The sequence below is a fragment of the Musa acuminata genome, chromosome BXJ3-11, assembly GCF_036884655.1.
Source record: "Musa acuminata AAA Group cultivar baxijiao chromosome BXJ3-11, Cavendish_Baxijiao_AAA, whole genome shotgun sequence".
NCBI classification, from domain to species: domain Eukaryota; kingdom Viridiplantae; phylum Streptophyta; class Magnoliopsida; order Zingiberales; family Musaceae; genus Musa; species Musa acuminata.
The window spans coordinates 29,751,541-29,769,473 of record NC_088359.1 but is presented as its reverse complement, the minus strand read 5'-3'; the positions used below and the strand labels follow the sequence as shown (position 1 = coordinate 29,769,473).

At 40.2% G+C, this 17,933-nt stretch overlaps 2 protein-coding genes across 5 annotated transcripts; both read right to left on the bottom strand.

The window, feature by feature from the left end:
• Positions 1 to 2,363: 2,363 nt before the first annotated feature.
• On the bottom strand, positions 2,364 to 6,734 carry LOC135652121 (very-long-chain aldehyde decarbonylase GL1-10-like). Its single transcript, XM_065172838.1, has 5 exons — positions 6,226 to 6,734; positions 5,538 to 5,860; positions 3,047 to 3,194; positions 2,928 to 2,960; positions 2,364 to 2,730 (listed from the first exon to the last, which is right to left on the bottom strand). The coding sequence occupies exons 1-5, from the start codon at positions 6,553 to 6,555 to the stop codon at positions 2,653 to 2,655; spliced, it is 912 nt and encodes a 303-aa protein (XP_065028910.1). The 5' UTR covers positions 6,556 to 6,734; the 3' UTR covers positions 2,364 to 2,652.
• Positions 6,735 to 9,212: 2,478 nt separating this feature from the next.
• LOC135653299 (putative alpha-L-fucosidase 1) lies at positions 9,213 to 15,270 on the bottom strand. 4 transcript variants are annotated; one of them, XR_010502388.1, is made up of 4 exons: positions 14,622 to 15,270; positions 13,692 to 13,925; positions 9,604 to 11,707; positions 9,213 to 9,511 (listed from the first exon to the last, which is right to left on the bottom strand). XR_010502388.1 is itself a non-coding variant. In XM_065175133.1 (3 exons), exons 1-3 carry the CDS (start codon positions 15,188 to 15,190, stop codon positions 10,945 to 10,947), a joined length of 1,566 nt encoding a protein of 521 aa, XP_065031205.1. In that variant the 5' UTR covers positions 15,191 to 15,270; the 3' UTR covers positions 9,213 to 10,944. The 4 variants fall into 4 exon arrangements, 1 of the variants encoding a protein (XP_065031205.1); XR_010502389.1 differs by having other exon boundaries at positions 9,213 to 9,747; positions 10,013 to 11,707; XR_010502390.1 differs by having other exon boundaries at positions 10,013 to 11,707.
• Positions 15,271 to 17,933: the final 2,663 nt, after the last annotated feature.

Here is a 17,933-nt window from a genome sequence, read left to right as displayed (position 1 = left end):
GAAACATAAAAATAAAAGATAAAAATATAATTTTAACGTTCAATGACAGACGATGACGTAGCTAGCATCGATGCTGGCGTAGTTACCTGGCCGCTTCCAACAATGATGAGGTTCGCTCTCATTGTGACGTCACTTTCCTCCACGAGGAGCATGCTGCCCTCCTCTTTTGCATCTACGTCAGCATCGACGCAGATGTCGAGCAATCGTCGCCCTTCGATCCATACTCTCTCGGCAAGCTCTGTTCCATGTCCGACCATCTCCTCGACGAATGGTCATTGCTATTAGATGAGACCATCACCTATGCTTGCGGCTTCCTAATCATTCGTAGCACCTCTCGCATCAACGGTCGCTTCTTCGCCTCGATCGCTACACACGCCACAGCAATGTTCAATAGCGCCATCAGCTTCTTCTCGAATGCCTCATTCTCAGACGACCCAGGGTCCTCGTCGGAGTCATTTCACTCCTCCCGCACAGTGGATCCATCGAGGGATGTTAATGCTGTGCTCCTTCACTAGGTCCTGGAAGGGGGTCTTCTCGGCGAGGAGCTCAAGGAGGAGGACGCCAAAGTTGTAGATGTCGGAAGGGGAGGTGAAGGAGGGCTTGAGAAGGTAGGGCTCGAGCGCATGGTCAAAGAGGACGGAGGATGCGACGAAGGAGGAGAGGGCAACGAGGTCATGGGGTGAGGCCGGGGGAAGGAGGAGGAGGGATGAGATGAGAGCATAGTCAGCGAGGCAGGACTTGAAGTCTAGGCCAAGCATAACATTGGAGGGTTGAAGGTTAGTGTGCACGGTTGACAAGTTGCTCTGGTCAAGGTAGAGGAGGTCGTTGGCCACGTCCTCCACTATCTCCAAGCATGACGTCTACTGCAACGACCACTCGACATCTGCGTCGATGTCGATGCAGATGCAAAGGGGGAGGCTAGGATCCGCCCGACGGGTCAATGGCAAGGCGGCCATATCTTCGCCATAGATACTATGGTGGCCACCATCATATGTATTGAAGCTAACGTAGTTGCCGCTCGGTAACTATATCATTGTTGACGTAGATATAGAGTGGCGCGGGGGCAAGCGACGATGAGATCGACGTTGTGCTCGAGGCGAGTGGCATCGTAGTGAGAGTAGACCTTATTGTCATCGAAGGCGCTAGGCAACTACGTCGATGTCGATGCCAGCAACGTCATAATCCACCACCACCGACGCCAGCTATGTCATCATCGTTTACCACCGAACATTAAAATTATCTTTTTTATTTTTTTTTTAATATTTTCATCGATAAAACTGATGTCGTCGGGATAAATAAATTCACTTTTATAACTATAAAAAATATCAATGTAACGATATAAAGATCGAAGCTATTAACATTTTGATTCTTCAAGTACGAGAGCGAACGCGTGTTCATGTGGTCATGGATCCGACTGCCGCTTCTCGTAAAAGATCCCTTCGTTCGACCAAATCGTTCCTATTTGGTTCTCTCTTAACATTTTTCTTTATTTGTCTTTTATTTGTTTGCCTTCGGCTGTGTGTATCGTCAGATCCTCTTCTCCGCCCTCACCAACCCCGATGAGACGACCAACAAGTCCTTCTCGAGCTTATACTCTCGGAGGAAGAAGTATCGCCGTGAGCGCGACTCGGATGTGTCTTGTTCTTGGCTTCTGTTCCCTATGTCTGGTCTTACTTATTGTTTCTCGGAAGCTCTATCTGAAGTCATTGAAAAACTACATGGAAGATGTATCCAATAAAATTCATCCATCGATATGGGGGTTCAGAGGCTTTTCTTCTTCTTTTTTTAAGAAAGAGAGAGAGAGAGAGAGAGAGAGAGAGAGAGAGAGAGAGAGAGCTTTATAGTTATTCTTTATAATGTTCGATAGAAAATGACCATTTAATTTAAGCGGTAGTGGCACAAAGATCAACGAGCATTACTTGATCTTCCAACCATGCGTCATATTAATCTACTTGACCATTTGGTCAATGTGACGAGAACTGGTTGATCGTTTGGTCATGTTGATGATGACATAACATTAGATCATGGACGACATGTTGAGGTTGATCGAATAAAACATCATCTTTCTCTGAAGCTCTATAGACGATGCAGATGCAGCCCGATACTCTTCTAGATCTATGATCCACATCCGACCCAACAACATTAATGGATCGGGTCGGTTCGTAGGTTTTCGGGTCAGGTTTGAGTCGGGTTTCACATTCGCAGCCGTCGTTGCCATGGTCATGATCAGCTTCAGCTTGATAAGATCACACACGATTTCAAAGAAATCGAAGCCCAACCACTAAACACAGCAATAAACGATCGATATGCTAGTCATCGTTCGACATCAGCCAACAATTTCACGCCACAAGAATGCCAAGAAAAACTTGAAAGAAGACTATTATTATCCATAGCAGAGGAAGGTTTCTCACAAGACATAAGTATGCTCAGGGAACACTAAATGCAAACAAGATCCAATTTTAGCTGGTCACTGCACCAAACATGACCTAGCAAATTGTTTACCCATTCAAAAACAGCATCTCTGTCTCAAAACCATTTCTTATGAAAAGATTTTCAATCTGATGATAGGTGGACAGAAATAATAGGAACTAGAAAAGCCCCATTTATCTTAATAAACACCTAGATATTACGGACGATGAACGATATCAATGGCTACTCCGACTTCTTATTATAGCTGAAACCATTAACTTCCCCGTTTCGGTCACCGTTTCTCCACTGCTCTTCCTTCAGCTGTCGGGGATAAAAATAGGATCAGTCGACGAAGAAACCCAATTTATTAGCTACAACTAATATTGTAACATGTAATGTCTATAGTCAAATAACAGGCAACTAGTGACATCTAAGCACTGGGTGCACGAAGCAAGAATATTCTTGAATCTTGTGGCATGCATAATCCTGATACTGTAATAGAAAGGCCTGAAAAGTACCTTTGCTAAGCATGCCTTGTGGTACCTGTACCCCTGAAATGAGAACAAGTTGCAGGATGAACACTAGGTTTTTCGATAACAAAATAATCTCATTAATTTGAAGCCAAGATTTCACCGACCTTATCAGTTCCGTATAAGTAATCACAGTAGGTAAACACAGAAGCAAAGTTACTTTGGCTCTGCCCTCCTACATAGTGATGATAATCATGGTACTCCGCTCCACCGTAGAAGGGAATGAATTTTGTAGGAGTAAAAGGGAAGTCAAATCTGTTCGGAAGGCACAACTAAATGAACTAAGCATATGCAAGTACGATGCATTTTCATGGGAGGTCAGATATCTTGCTATTAATATTCAATATACACGAGGTTAAATATGGACTTGCCATCAACAAACCTAGGAGTATAAGACAAACCATGACAATGATGTTGAATAAATGTGCCTAAAAGCTGAAACCTGCAATGGTTGATCACTAAATGAAAAAACACCAGTCACTGCTTTTTCCTAAAACTGACGTATTTGAAGTAACACGTGTACAGAATGATGTTACATCCAAAAAGGCAAAGCGGGAAGAAACTTGCAAGTACCACTTGAACCAAAAAGAACACACATTATAAGAAATGGATGTTCCTTTTTATGCTTTAAACTCAATAAGAATCAAGAGTCAGTTATCGCCTGTGATCTTTAAATTCCCATCCAGAGTGGTACAAAAAAGAGAAGAGCTATAATTAAAAAAAAATGCAGGCAAATAAAAGAGTGCCACTAACTTCAATGTAAGTTCTCTTAATGCTAATGAATGATTTGAAGATTTTTTGTTAGCTACTAAGTTACCCCTCTCGATATACCCCACATGGTTATCATGAGGAATCAAATCAGTATTCTCCTCCGATTCACATAACATGAATTTACATTGACCATCATATGTGAGTGCTATTAATTTCTAACCTCCTACTCTGTTTTCTTTCGCCAAAAAATTCTCGAGCAGTTAAATGCATGTCAAGTGAATCTATGAACTTGTAAATTTTGATTCAAGGTTCTTTTAAGAAACATTTGTTCGGCATGGGTGAATACCATCCGTTTATAATCTCCCTACATCCACTTATTTTGACAGAACCTTTTAGTCAAGATATCTACAAAGCCAATTTGCCTGTTAACTTTTAATGCAAGAATTATATTTTATACTATCCCTTGTGAGAAACACAACCTATGAAAATGTGTCACTAAAACCTTCTTATTTTACAGACTTCACTTATAGTAGAATCTATAAAAACAGAGCAAGGCTCCCTCCAATGTGGGATCCGAGGAGGCTCAGCCTCTCTAAATATAAAGAAGCTATTTCCATGACTCGAATCTGGATCTCTCATGTCACAAATATCAACCTCACTTATAGTAGAATCTCTGAATGAAAATATTTTAAATTGAAATCAAGGACATAACAAACTCTAGAGATGCTTAGTTAAAGAAAAAATAAGATGACTCATTGCATAAAATTCCCACCAATACAAGGTCTGATGAAGGCTCAATGTAAACTATCATACCCTACAAGCAGGAAGTTGGTATTTCAAACCCTGTTTATCCAAGTCACAGATGAGCAATCACATTATTGCACCAAGACATCCTCTCCACAAATCCTGAGATAATTTTCCCAATTTGCATATTTGTTGCATGAGGCAAAACTTTATTTTCTAGTCTAGAACAAGGTGGTTCTAAACTTGTTCTTCATGAGACCAATGCCTAGAAAGTAATTTAGAACCATCATATACTTAGCCATTCTGCAATATCTCATTATTCTACTAGATACATAAGAAACAAGTTCCCATGCTTGTTGTATAACTCATAATCTTCCACAAAGATCTCATTAAGTAAATTGATTAAACACCTGCCATCCATTCGTAACCTTATATTTTTATTGTTACATATTTCTAATTTCTTTCACATACATCTTAGATATTCCCCGTGTCCAATACTTCTTAGCAACTAAGCCCTGACCTATCACTATGTTATTAGTCTTCGACAAGCAAAAACCTTGACATAACAAAAAAATAAGTTGAAAGCTGGCAGATACAGTTCCATCGAGAAATGAGATGTGTACAGATTCAGAATCCTTAGATCAACTAAAAATGTGGTGGTCATCTGTAAATGAAACAGATTGAGAATATCTTCTTCTCACTTTAGGAAAAAAAATTTCCAAAATGAGCATGCTTTTAACAGGGGCATTAACCTTGAGGACAAGGTCATTTTTTGTACCGGAGAAGGTTCTTCTGCAAATGTAAAATAGTAATGGAAAATTGACTAGTGACTTAGAATAGAGATTAAAAATGCCAATTCATAAGGTCACCTACTTTAGAATCACTTGAATTTAACTAATAATCATACCAAATCGAAGATGACTGCTACATGCTTAAACAACGAACAGTCAAAGAATTAATGGAATTTAAATTAAACTCAGATCTAAACAAGAGATCCATAGAAATCAACTCCCTCCAACTATCTTTCAGAAACTATGAAATCATGCAATAATCATTGTCGGTCCTACCGGATCAAAGCCAGGTAATGACTACTTCTAGCGGTCAACAAATTAGAAGAGGGGACTGACGGGGTGATTAACGTACCCGCTGTGGGTTTCGATGGCCTCAAGCTGGCGGAGGGCGATCCAGAGCCAGAAGATGATCATGTGGCAGGGAGCGATAGCTGGTCCAACGAAGGACGGGATCCCGAGGAGGAGCACCTCTGCCCAGTGAGCGTAGGGGGCAGCGAAGCCTATGGGCGCTGTGAACTCGTGGTGGATGTGGTGGATCTTCTCGTACCCCCACTTGCCGTGCATCAGCCGGTGGATCCAGTAGTTTCCGTAGTCCTCCACCAAGAAGTACACCGCCAGCTGCGCGGCTGCTTCCCACAATGAAGGCAGGGGCAACCCGGTCCGTATTCCCACGAACTGCCATAATGTCGCACTTTACTAAAGATCGAACATATTGATGGAGGAAAACAACGCTAAAAATTGAGCAACGCAATAAAAAGACAACCTTTTTTAAGAAAACGGAGCATATTGATGGAAAAAGCCAAAGAAATTAAAAGAAAACGTCTTTAGATCGAGCAATGCAATGAGAAAGATAGCATTTCTGAAGAGCCAAAACCATCAAATGAACAGAATGAACGATGAAAGAACTAACAAAGGTTGATTCTTTTTGGCACTAGGAAAGGGGGAAACCCCAAAAAAAGACATATTTTCTTTCGCAACAATAGATCAGATGCAATGTAACCCTAGCCCTAGAGGAGAAGGAGAAGCATCAAGAACGGGACCTTAACGGTGGGGTAGGAGGTGAGTTGGAGCGGCCCGACGACGAAGATGAAGACGCGCATGACATCCTTATAACACCGGAAGAAGGAGGCCGCCGAGTGGCGGACCTTGGGCTGGAGCTTGAAGGGGGAGACGGCGGCGGGGAGGCGGAGCTCGATCAATGCGAGCGGGAGGGGGGCGAGGCTGAAGATGACGAACAGGAAGATGATGTTGTGGTAGTAGACGAGGTAGTCGGGCATCCGGGCGGAGTAGCGGAACCATAGGGTCTCCGCAGCGGTAAGGCTCCGCCCCAGCGCCGCCTCCGCCTCCTCCAATGTCGCGTACGGCAGCATCTCCGGCGCAGCGAAGGACGTTAGGAAGAGGAGGCGAGAGGGAGATGTGCTAAAGGAGCTCCGGGCTCCCCGGAAGTATCTTTGTGGCCCTCAGAAACCTCTCGCCCTTGGAGCCTCCTCCTGCTAAACCTATAGAAGCGGGCGGTATTTGTGGTGGCGAAGGCAAGCGGAGGTCGAATGCGGTGATCGGTTTCCGTTTATAAGGAATCGTCGACGACAAAGAATACGAGTTCAAATACCAAAAAAACCCCGAATAGCAATAAAACAGGACTGCGTCACCCGGGGAAATGTCAGGGTGACCTGGCCAAGCGTTTAGTTCAAAATATATTTGGATATTTTTTGCACCACTAAAATATCCAAATAATCCTAATCGACAATCTCACAATATATCGTGGTGTTTTTTTTATGTTATCTAAGATCATATCACCCATAAACTTCTTTGGATCGATTCAACGAACTTTAATAAGCATATCAAAGAATCAAGTGATATGTAGTTCGATGCACTAAAGAAAATAGTATATATGTGTTATGTGAGGTGGGAGACGATTCAAGAGATTGCATCAACGATACAACTAATCAACATTTCCGACCAATATTAAATGGTGAAGATTATATTTAATTCTAAGATTTTATTGATGCCTCATGTGGAATATATTAATCCAAAAATTAGGATCTCTTGTACATATTCCTAATCACTTGGATTAATTATAATTGTTAAGGTCACTTTTGATTTTTTGTTTATGTCCCATAAAACGAGTTTAACAAAGTCTCAACACACAGTTAAACTAGCAAGTAATATATATATATATATATATATATATATATATATATATATATATATATATATATATATATATATATATATATATATATATATATATATATATATATATATATATGTCACACTCTATTTTTGATTTTATTTATACATGTCACATTTCAATTTTCATTGCTGTTATCAATAGAAGTATAGCAAAAATTAGATCATCTTAAAATTAGAATATACTAATTTATTAAAAGAGATTATAATATTTTTCTTATACATAATTATAACCTTTAACAAAAAATATAAATATAATATATCCAAAATTTATACATATAAAATGTTATAGACTTTGAACTTGTTATATTTGTATTTTTCTTTTAGTTGGAAGTTATAATTATATACAGGAGTCAAAAATATTATGTATAGAAAAAATCTTATCATTTTGTATAGTTTGTTAGTATATTTTAATTTTAAGATTATCTCTTTTTCGTTATACTCTTATCGATAACAATAATGAAAATTGAAATGTAACATCCTACTTTAGTGAGTACTTAAATATTTGTCCTTGTAAAACTAACATTAGCATCAAATGACATGGTTTGAGTTGGATCCAATTCCAGTCTCCAATCTAAAGGATAAATTGAGTTATTATTAAATCGATGGTATATTTTTATAAAAAAGAAGTAAAAATCCTACAAAAAATTTAATTATTTTTTATGATAAATAGATCATTAAGGTTGTCTCATATGTTTTTAATATGATCTAATTCTGGTTTTATATCTGATCACACACAATAAATGGCTCAATGCAGCAGTGAGTGGATATTTCACATCTAAAGCTCATGATTTGGCAATTCATTGCTCAATTAAAAATCTGTAATCTTCACTCCATATTTTGTAGATTTGACTGAATGATAGATGTGATATAATCTGGAAAAATGTGGCTCTTTTCGGACTACTCTCATTATCCCTACAAAAAGCTACTGAAGAGCTATGATGGCCAATGAGACCATATGGTCTTTCACAAATCATTACCATTCTTACATCCACACATCAACTTTATATATATATATATATATATATATATATATATATATATATATATATATATATATATACATAAAGGGTTTTTTGGGCATTTAAAATTTTAAATAACTTTAATTTAATGATAATTATGAGTAGTAGATAACTTAGGTTTATTGCATTGATGCTATATATATAAAACATTCATTGGCAAATGATAAGTGATGAAAGCCGGATAAACATTTTTAGCAGGTGCCATGCAGGTTATTTGGTTGCTGGCAATGGATCCACCTTCTCTGAACAATTGGTGAATGAGAAATATTTCATGGAAAGAAAGTTGATGGGAAAGCTCTCTGACTGGTCAATGAATGAAAAAGTTGATGGTGAAGCTCTCCAACTGGTCGATGAAGCTCTCCAACTGGTGGATGAATGAGAAAGGTTGATGATGGTGAAGCTCATGTCACACAGTAACAAGCAATAGTTTCATCAAGCTAAGATAAATTTGGATGAATCCAAAAGAGAATAGAGATAACTCTGAATCTTATAAGGTACTGATTGTCCTCTTTTCCTCACTTGGAAGAAGCACTGGTGGCAGTATGCAGGGAGAAACTGTGTGGCATACAATCTTCTTCATGATCAATCATTTGTCATTTTCTCTGTTGTTTTTTTCCTTTTATTTTTCTCTACTCACTTTGATTTATTATTACACATGTAATAAATAACATCTTGGATCCTCAAACATGGTCTGTTTTATGCTAAGACCATGTATGCTGGTGTCTTATTCTGACAGTGGGGACATTGCCAGCTATTGAGGGGGATGGCAGAATTGGCTTGGTGTATGCTCTCCCTCTAAGTCAAGGCCAGAAAAATAAAAAACATTGGTCACCTTTATGACAAAGCTTACATAATTGCAATGCTGGAATCCTCAAAAGTCCTATCAATTCTCATCTTATATCATACATTTGCATATGGAACTATTCTATCAGATCTCTATACCAAACAGCCTTGTGATGCAAGTGCAGGAGTTGGGGGGGCTTTGGGTTCCAAGATTATGCCAAAAGAAGTGCCATACAAGTAAATTGGATACAAGGAAGTTTACATACTAGGGATGCACAAGACTACTGACTTGGGCAAAACTAAAGCCAAAACTTTCATGCTCAACACATGTCTGCAAAAAAAGGGCAACTATCAATCCATAATAATATGCAATTGTAAATATTATTCGCTCTATATCACCAACAAAAGGAAGCAACTACAAACCAAAATCTGCAGGAGACCTTTGACTACCAAAATTTGTGTGAAACATACGTCTGGTGTTAAGTGAGGTGCATGCAGGAGACCTTTGACTACCATCTCATGGTAGTTGAAGTGCTTTCTCATGGAAATTGTGGCTCAGGGCATTGTCTAGAGAGACATAAAGAAGCTGCAAATTAGTCCTATGTTCCATGATGATGTATGTGATGTACATGCTTTTGGATTGTGAAATATCCAGATTGTTAAAGGTGACACTTTAACACTGTGCACGTACCATTTACAAAATAATCATATCTTCTAGCACAGGAGTAAAAATGTACAGGAAAAGAAAAAAGGAGAAAAGATGAAGCAAACATTAAAGCAAATCTAAAAATAGTCCATAATGAGGATTCATATGCTTAACTACATACCATACCTTGTGCTTTTACAGGATCGGCCGCTGTCTGAATTTTACTCGCATATGAGACATCGATGGCTTTATGATGCAAGAAAGAACTAATTCACTGTGTGATCTCCAAATTTGTTTCTCATGTTCACTGTAGTCAATGGCAGCCAATGAATGGTGTTAATTAACTATTGCTGAAAGATGAAGTTGATATTTACCAGAGCTCTGCAGCTGGCCTCTTAACATTTTCATCAACTGGAAAATTCCCAGGAAAAATGATTTTTTTATTTTTTATTTTTATCTGTGGAGGAGATTCCTTTTGTAACTCATACTTCATGTCAGGCATTGATAACCATCTCAGAAAGGTTTCCAAGCAACTTTTGCTGGTAGCACATGCTCTTCATGGAAAACCAACCTGCTATTGTTTGCAATAATTTTTCTACCAAGAGTCGAGAACAATTGTCTTCTCCGCTGCACCAGAAATATTTCTTCTATTATCTTATTGCTACAACGGAACTGGCAAGAGATTGGTGGTCAGTCCATCTAATAGATTCATCCAAGCTCATCTTTAGCTAATAGTCAAAAGTTTTTCTGCAATTAGTCTAATCCAAATATTTTCTTGACCATATTATCTACCAACCATTTACCTCCAGAAAACCTCAAATAATTTACCCCTTGTCTTTGCAACAATATCTATGACTATTTTAGCCATCTTTAGAGAGGGCAAGTATATGAATGTGCATATTTATTGCGACTTCAACAAAGCTCGTCTTATATACACACGAGAAAAAAAATGTACACCTGCGGAAGGCCCTGGAGTTGAACACAGGTGGAAGCGGCATCCTTTATTGCCCTCGTTGAGCTTTTTATTGAACTATGCTGGAGATGAAATTGTCCAAACACCAAATTCTCTCAGTGCAACTTGCCCAAACACATTTATCAGGAGGAATGTTACTCTCAACCTAGATCGCAGATTCGAGGGCATAGCCAAATCTTTTATTTCTTCGCTTGAAGGAAAATCTCTTGGTAGAGGAAGACCGTGCAGTGACTGAATCATAAACCATGGAGAAAGGGTCAGCATGGATGCCAATGTAAGATATCAATGGGCTGGCACGGGACTTGTTGATGATAAACCTCAAAAACTGGGTTTCTGCCATAGGAAAACGGAGAAGCCTTTTGTATCCAATAGTTGTGCCATTTGCTATGGTCTTCCATTCTCCAGATGCCAGAATGTCAACTTGGAACTCAATAATACGTTGACCCATCTGGATTGGCTCCTGGATTTGTAATACATTGAACGATATGAATTGCTCAAGATCAAGGAATATTGCCCAATCAGATTCACTCTCATCGGGAGCCCAGTAACTACTAATACCTTTTTGGAGTACGTTTGAGGGAGAAAACCTAGTTTCATTATCACCTCCACGCACACTGCTTGCAGTGACAGTAGCATTCCAAGCTAAGTTATGAGAGAATATGGTGATCCGAAGTGCAGTAAAATCCTGAAGAACCTGAAGGTCTTCATCAGATATGAGGCCTGATGAATTAGGGGGAACATTCAGGATCAAGAGACAGTTTCTGCCTACAGACTCGTAATATATATCAAGTAGTTCCATTGCAGACTTCGGATGTTCTGAACTGTGCCAAAACCATCCTGGCCTGATGGATACATCACACTCAGCAGGAACCCAATCAATTCCATGAGGATCTCCATGACGAGAACTTCTGGCAAGTGAAAAAAGAGACAATGATTGGCTACCCAACTTCCAAGCTACTCCTCAAAGCTTTAATTTTGAGTTCAAAATGCACAAATTGAAACAGGAACTAATGCATTGATCCAAGAGTTGAAAAAAGCATTCAAATGCTAACACGAGTAATAAGAAGCATTATCTGTGCTATAAACTTCAAATTTTAGTCAGCTTTCAGATTTATGTTCCCTTTATGAACGAATTTAGATTCTGGTTAGCATATGTGGTGTAGTTCTGAATTCCTACAGAAAGAATTGATTACTTCGGCAGATCTCTAGCATGGACAATCTGGTGGCCCACAGCTCTTAGTGATCATTTGCTAACCAATTGTTAGTCAATAAACAGCTAATGGAGTTGGCTAGAATAACCATGCATTTTTATACTTGGCCACATTTTATTTTCAGAGAATTTTAGCAGTTTTTTTTTTTTCTTTCAGCAAGCATTTCCTTGGGAAATCCCTCTTCTTCTACTACTAGATCAGGTTGTTTGCACCATATATTAGTCAAAACAGAAGCACCAATTTAGTGATCCATCAATAATTCACAATGCTAGTCAATCTTTAAGCAATGTCACATTGCAGTAAGTATAGGTATGAAGGTCTTCTAATCTGTCTGTTTGCAGATAGATAGCTGTAAATCTAATAGCAGAAAGTTGCAACTAGACAAAAACCTAATACTGTCATGATGGCAACTTAGTGCAGAGAAGTTGAATAAATATAATATCACATGTTGTTGATGTAAGATCTAAAGAATGATAATGAAGTTTAATACTAGGTCATTAGACTTTGTGTAACAAAATACCAAAAAAAGGGCCAAATTTTTGTGAAAGATACCAGTTTTTGCCTATGTGATTTTTAATCTTTAAACAACTGAGAAGTCCATTGAAATGAAGAATGCATATGCATCTTCTCTTGTTAGAGGAATGAGACTGTCTACATCTCATACCACCTGGAACTGGAACTGATGAATGAAAATTTTGACAATCAAGGAGCAAGGTATGCTCTCAGACGAATTGTCCTTAATAAATTTGAAGGTGGGAATCCTCTAAAGACAAGGCATTTGACAAAGGAAGCAAAGGTGAGAATATTTAGAGGTCGCTAGGTTCCAAATATGGTTGTAACCATAGAACTACCATTCCTAAAACCTTAGAAACATTGAGAGCCTAGGATCCAAGCTGTGCCTATTTCTTTCATCCACATATTCTCATTCAATCTGATTCCTCGCAGAGAATACTGGACAGCCGTCTGAAATACAAAACTGGTCATAGATGACAAACAATGCATCAACATTAATTTCATATTTTAAACAGACTGATAACTGTATAAGCATGTACATCAACAATCAATGCCACCCAAATGCATTATATAGCTCAAACTCCTGGATCCCTTAGATAAATGACCACAATTAAAGCTAAAGCCTGTAGCTATATCTAAACATCCATAGAACAATTTAGCACAATATAGGGACAGAAATGGGAACCAACTTTTTTACATATTTACATGTGATCAATGTTTCTAACTCCTTACTTGTGTCCACATTATCTCTCCTACCAAAGGGCATCAATTCATTGAAAGCACTTTATAGACAATTGAAACCATGTAAAAGAAGTTGAATGATGTACAAAATTGTGGACATTTCGTTTTGGAATAGGATCTCCCTGTTGAGTATGTTACAGAATTCACAAAAATTATATAGTAGTAGACAATGTCATGGGAAGAGAATGAAAAATAACAGGTGATAGCTTTTATTCCCAAACAAGTTAGTCAATGTAGCACGTTGATGAAGTCAATACACTAAGGGGCTAGAAGGCAACATTATCAAGAAATACTATAAATAAGGACATCAAGGACACATTATCTGAAGATTTATAAAGATAACCTAAAAGGAATGTGCATATAACACAATTGTAATGGTCAAGAAACAACGGATGCTTTTCTAAGGAATAAAGAAAAAAGTGCTCACTGTTCATCAATGTGGCCAATTGTGACAGAACTCCTGTTGAAAAGAGACCAGCAAGTAGAACCAGCAACTCCAGACTCATCTCCTATCCATCTAGTGTCCGGGCCAGCATCAGAGAATATCATAACCCCTGGCTGGAGCTGATGGATAAGCTGAAACCAGCAATCAAAGTGGTACTCCATTTCCTTGTCATCTCCCTTTGCACCATCCAACCAAACCTCCCGAATATCACCGTAGCTGTTCCACACAATTAACCATCACAAATAGGAATGAGATCCTTCATCCCAAACTCATTAAAAAGGGAAACAACCAAAAGATATTTATGAACTCATGGAAAATATATTTACATTTTGAAACTAGGTTTTCTTCAGATTTTTTGCTTCAACAATATCAGAGTGAAGAAGACTAACTTATTAGAGAGAAAGTTTTGGATATGTACAAACAAGATGACAAAACAAGTATACAGCAAGAAGGCTCATGATAATGATATTGATTGAATCTGTACTCATGGCGTGATACTTCAATTGAGTCCTGCACACTCAGGAAAGTCTCTGACAACGAGTAAGTAGAAGAAAGTAAAACTACGGTGTCTCGATTAATCTAGTAATCTTGTATTCATCATAGAAGTTCTACTTGTAGAACGTTTGTCAGTTGAATGACATATTGTACTACTTGAACATCTCAAAATTTTTATGTATACCAGACAGGAGTTTCAAGCTACCAAAAGCCAAGAATTTGTGCCAAACTCCCTTGAAGGAAAGCAGGGAAATTATCTTGTATATATGACATAAAGTGACATAATACACAAAAGAAACGCAGAAAAAAGATGAATTTTGATCAGGAACCTCAAATTTGCGAAAGCTACGACCTTGAGCCAAGATCTTTGTTAAGAGAAGCAATTAAACGGTAGAGAAGCAACAGGAATTCCCATACTTGGTCAGCAACTCGGTCATCTGCCCCAGATAATACTCATTGTACTTCACCGTGCTCCCATAGGACGGATCGTGCCGATCCCACGGGGAGAGGTAGACGCCCATGCCGATCCCATACTCCCTCGCGGCAGCCGCCAGCTCCGCCACCACGTCGCCCCGGCCAGCGCGCCAGGGGCTCGACCGGACGGAGTAGTCAGTATAGGCGGAGGGCCATAGACAGAATCCATCGTGGTGCTTGGCGGTGAGGACCACCCGGGCGAATCCGCCAGCGGCAGCGGTCCGCGCCCACTGGCGGGCGTCGAGGGAGCCCGGGCGGAAGACGGAGGGGGGTGCGTGGCCGGAGCCCCACTCAGAGTCGGTGAAGGTGTTGGGGCCGAAGTGGAGGAAGAGAGCCATCTCGCCCAGCTGCCACCGGAGCTGCGCGGCGGAGGGCAGCGGCGCAATGGGAAGAGGGGGAGGTGTAGGATGGGAAGAACCCAAACTTACACACACATCGATAAGGCAGAGGAGGGAGTTGAGGAACGAGAGGGAGATGAGGAACGAGGGATTGCGGGAATGGATCGGCGTCATCTTTCAGGGAGAGAGAGAGAGAGAGAGAGAGAGTTCGCACTTACAGATAGGAGAGGCGATCTGCTGGGGGTTATTATTGTGGAGAGAGCTCAAGTCTATCAGTCACCGATTTTTCGATTAAAGAATAATATATATTAAAATAAAAAAGATACAGTTCTAATAATGTCCAAAGAGTTGTGAAAGAATTATATAATTAATATTAAAAAAAGATAATTCTAACAAGCAAATCAGAGAAGAGACACGTCAAAGGGGTGATGTCAGCGATCCCCGATCTCACGAATGGGCCCCACGCGAGAGGGCAACGTCACCCTGATAAATTTCATGGTGTTCGGCCCATCGGCCCGGCTTGCGACGATCGAGGCTGGGCTTTCGGTACGCTGCGCTGATACGAATCATCTCAAGCCGCAGCTGCCCGTCTTTGGACGATTAAAGTAACTATCCTTTTCCCTGTGTTGATCGACATTCTACGTTTTCTCCATTGATTGCCGTATCTTCTTAAGAAATGTTCGAAATTTCGAGTCATAGGATGCTTGATGACGGACATATGTAAGCTGAGGTGTGATTCCCGTGATATCATATATGGTGCTCTCAGAGCACACGCTTCGTGCTGCACAGCAATGGCACCATCTCTCTCTCTCTCTCTCTCTCTCTCTCTCTCTCTCTCTCTCGCTCGTTCGCTGTATGAGCGTGTTCTGCGAGGTCATCGATGAACACGCGAGTGCAAGAAACGTCAAAGCTGCCAAGTCCGATGGTCTTCCTCTTCCTCTGCATCTCACTTGCGACTTACGACTCAGTACAATGATAATTGCAGGCAAGAACGCAGTTTGGCACCACTGCCAGTAGAGCATTGTCCGTGGTCCAAGGTAGACTATACTCTACGTGGTCCAGCTCCAATCCACGTCCAAAGGAGTTAACGAGAGAGCCACGGATGCGAACTAGTGTTGCTTACAACATGGAAAAGAGTGCCACAGAATGTTCAGTACCCAACATCAACACGCCCGGTGGATCTTCTTCTTCCTCGCTCATGAGTGCAAGACGAGGGAGATCGTGCGTCACTTGAAGAAAGATAGAGATGGAGATAGTTTACGGGTTATTGATGGTGCTCGGCTTGATGCTGTTTAATGTTTCCAAAGCTATGGCCACTGTGCAGCTGTTCCCTTAAACCCTACTCACGCTGGAGTTCATATAAACTCGAGAGAGAGAGAGAGAGAGAGAGAGAGAGAGATCAATTTAGGGAGGTCAGCCGTCCATCTTCATCATCATCTTCTTTTCTTCTTCAGTTACTTTGAGTTAGCTGATCGAATCATCAGCGAAAATTGTCGTGGGTTCGTCGCCTCACACAAGCATATGAATCACGCGACGTCAACCCTGCAATGTTTCAGGGGTGACAAAGGGTGAATCTTCCGATCAGATCACTCACATCATTTACATGAATCTCCCTTCTGCATGGTTATTGGATTCGAAGATGGGTCCCGAAGTTTTCTCCAATCATATGACAGGTAGCTTAGATGGTGTCGGACAAAATTGGTAGAAACATAGTCCTCATTCTTAAGATCTTTCCTTCCCATGGCAATGAAGGCCACACCCCAAAGCTAGAGATAAACCAGTCTCTCTCTCTCTCTCTCTCTCATCTCTGGGATCGGGTTTCAGGTTCTGTGGCTGCAATGCGTTTACTCGATCAAGTTCTTCTAGTCTTCTTCCTGCGTTGACCGGCAGCACATAGTTCCTTTCACATGCGCAGTCTTTCTCTAACCAGTAAGACCCACTTCAAACCGGAAGATCAATCTGATCTTTGCACTCTTCTTTCTTCTTCTTATCTGCTCCAGCGAGATGTTTGTGGCGGCCAGAACCAATATTGATCTCTACGTCTTAATCATGTGCAAAGATCTGTACTTAGTTTTTCATGGGATCGTTTTGATCCAAATCCAGAGATGCTTTCACCCATTAATCCGTCCTATCCACACGCCTCACACCCCCTCTCTCCCTCTCTGTCTACAATGTCTTCGTTCTCGGGTCCGCCTCGCTTTCTGGAGCGTTTGAGGGTCATTAATGGTTGAGAGCAGTCGATGTTTGCGGGTGCATCATCTTCAAGATTCACATAAATTGCGTCGTCAAGCTATGATTCCAAATGAGAATCTTGATGATGCTGCATCGGCAATAAGCGACTAATCCCAGGAAAAGGCTGTGGCTGGCTGCTGCGTGGAGTGCGGACAGTATGTTTGCCTCCATGACAAGCAATCAGCCATTGTATTTGCTTTCTCTTTTCCAGTTTGCGTCTCAATCTACCGTTCTAACGGATCACAACATTGCATGCAAACACAGGTACTAATTGTTCCCTGAAAAATGCCATTAATTAACCTTATAATTCAGAGGAGATGGCAGGATAATTACCATATGATCTGAAGAATATATTTTCTGGAATGGTTCTTGTTTCCTTTGATTTTGATGCTTCATCAAACCTCCTCTGATAACATAGTTTCAGAATCTAATATCAAACCTCCTCTGGTAAGTTGTAAGCTTCAGTGAGGACAACTCTCAGGGATATCATTTACTGAGATGTCCAGCAATTGACATCACTCCTGATCACTTATTAGAAATCTACCAGACTCTCACAAGCCATTTTGTAGATTAACATTTACACAACACATATTCCAAAGGTATATACTCCATTCCTCCATTTGAAGTACAATAAATGGTTTGCACAAGCTGAATCTTCATGCTTTATTGCCTTCAAGCACCCTTC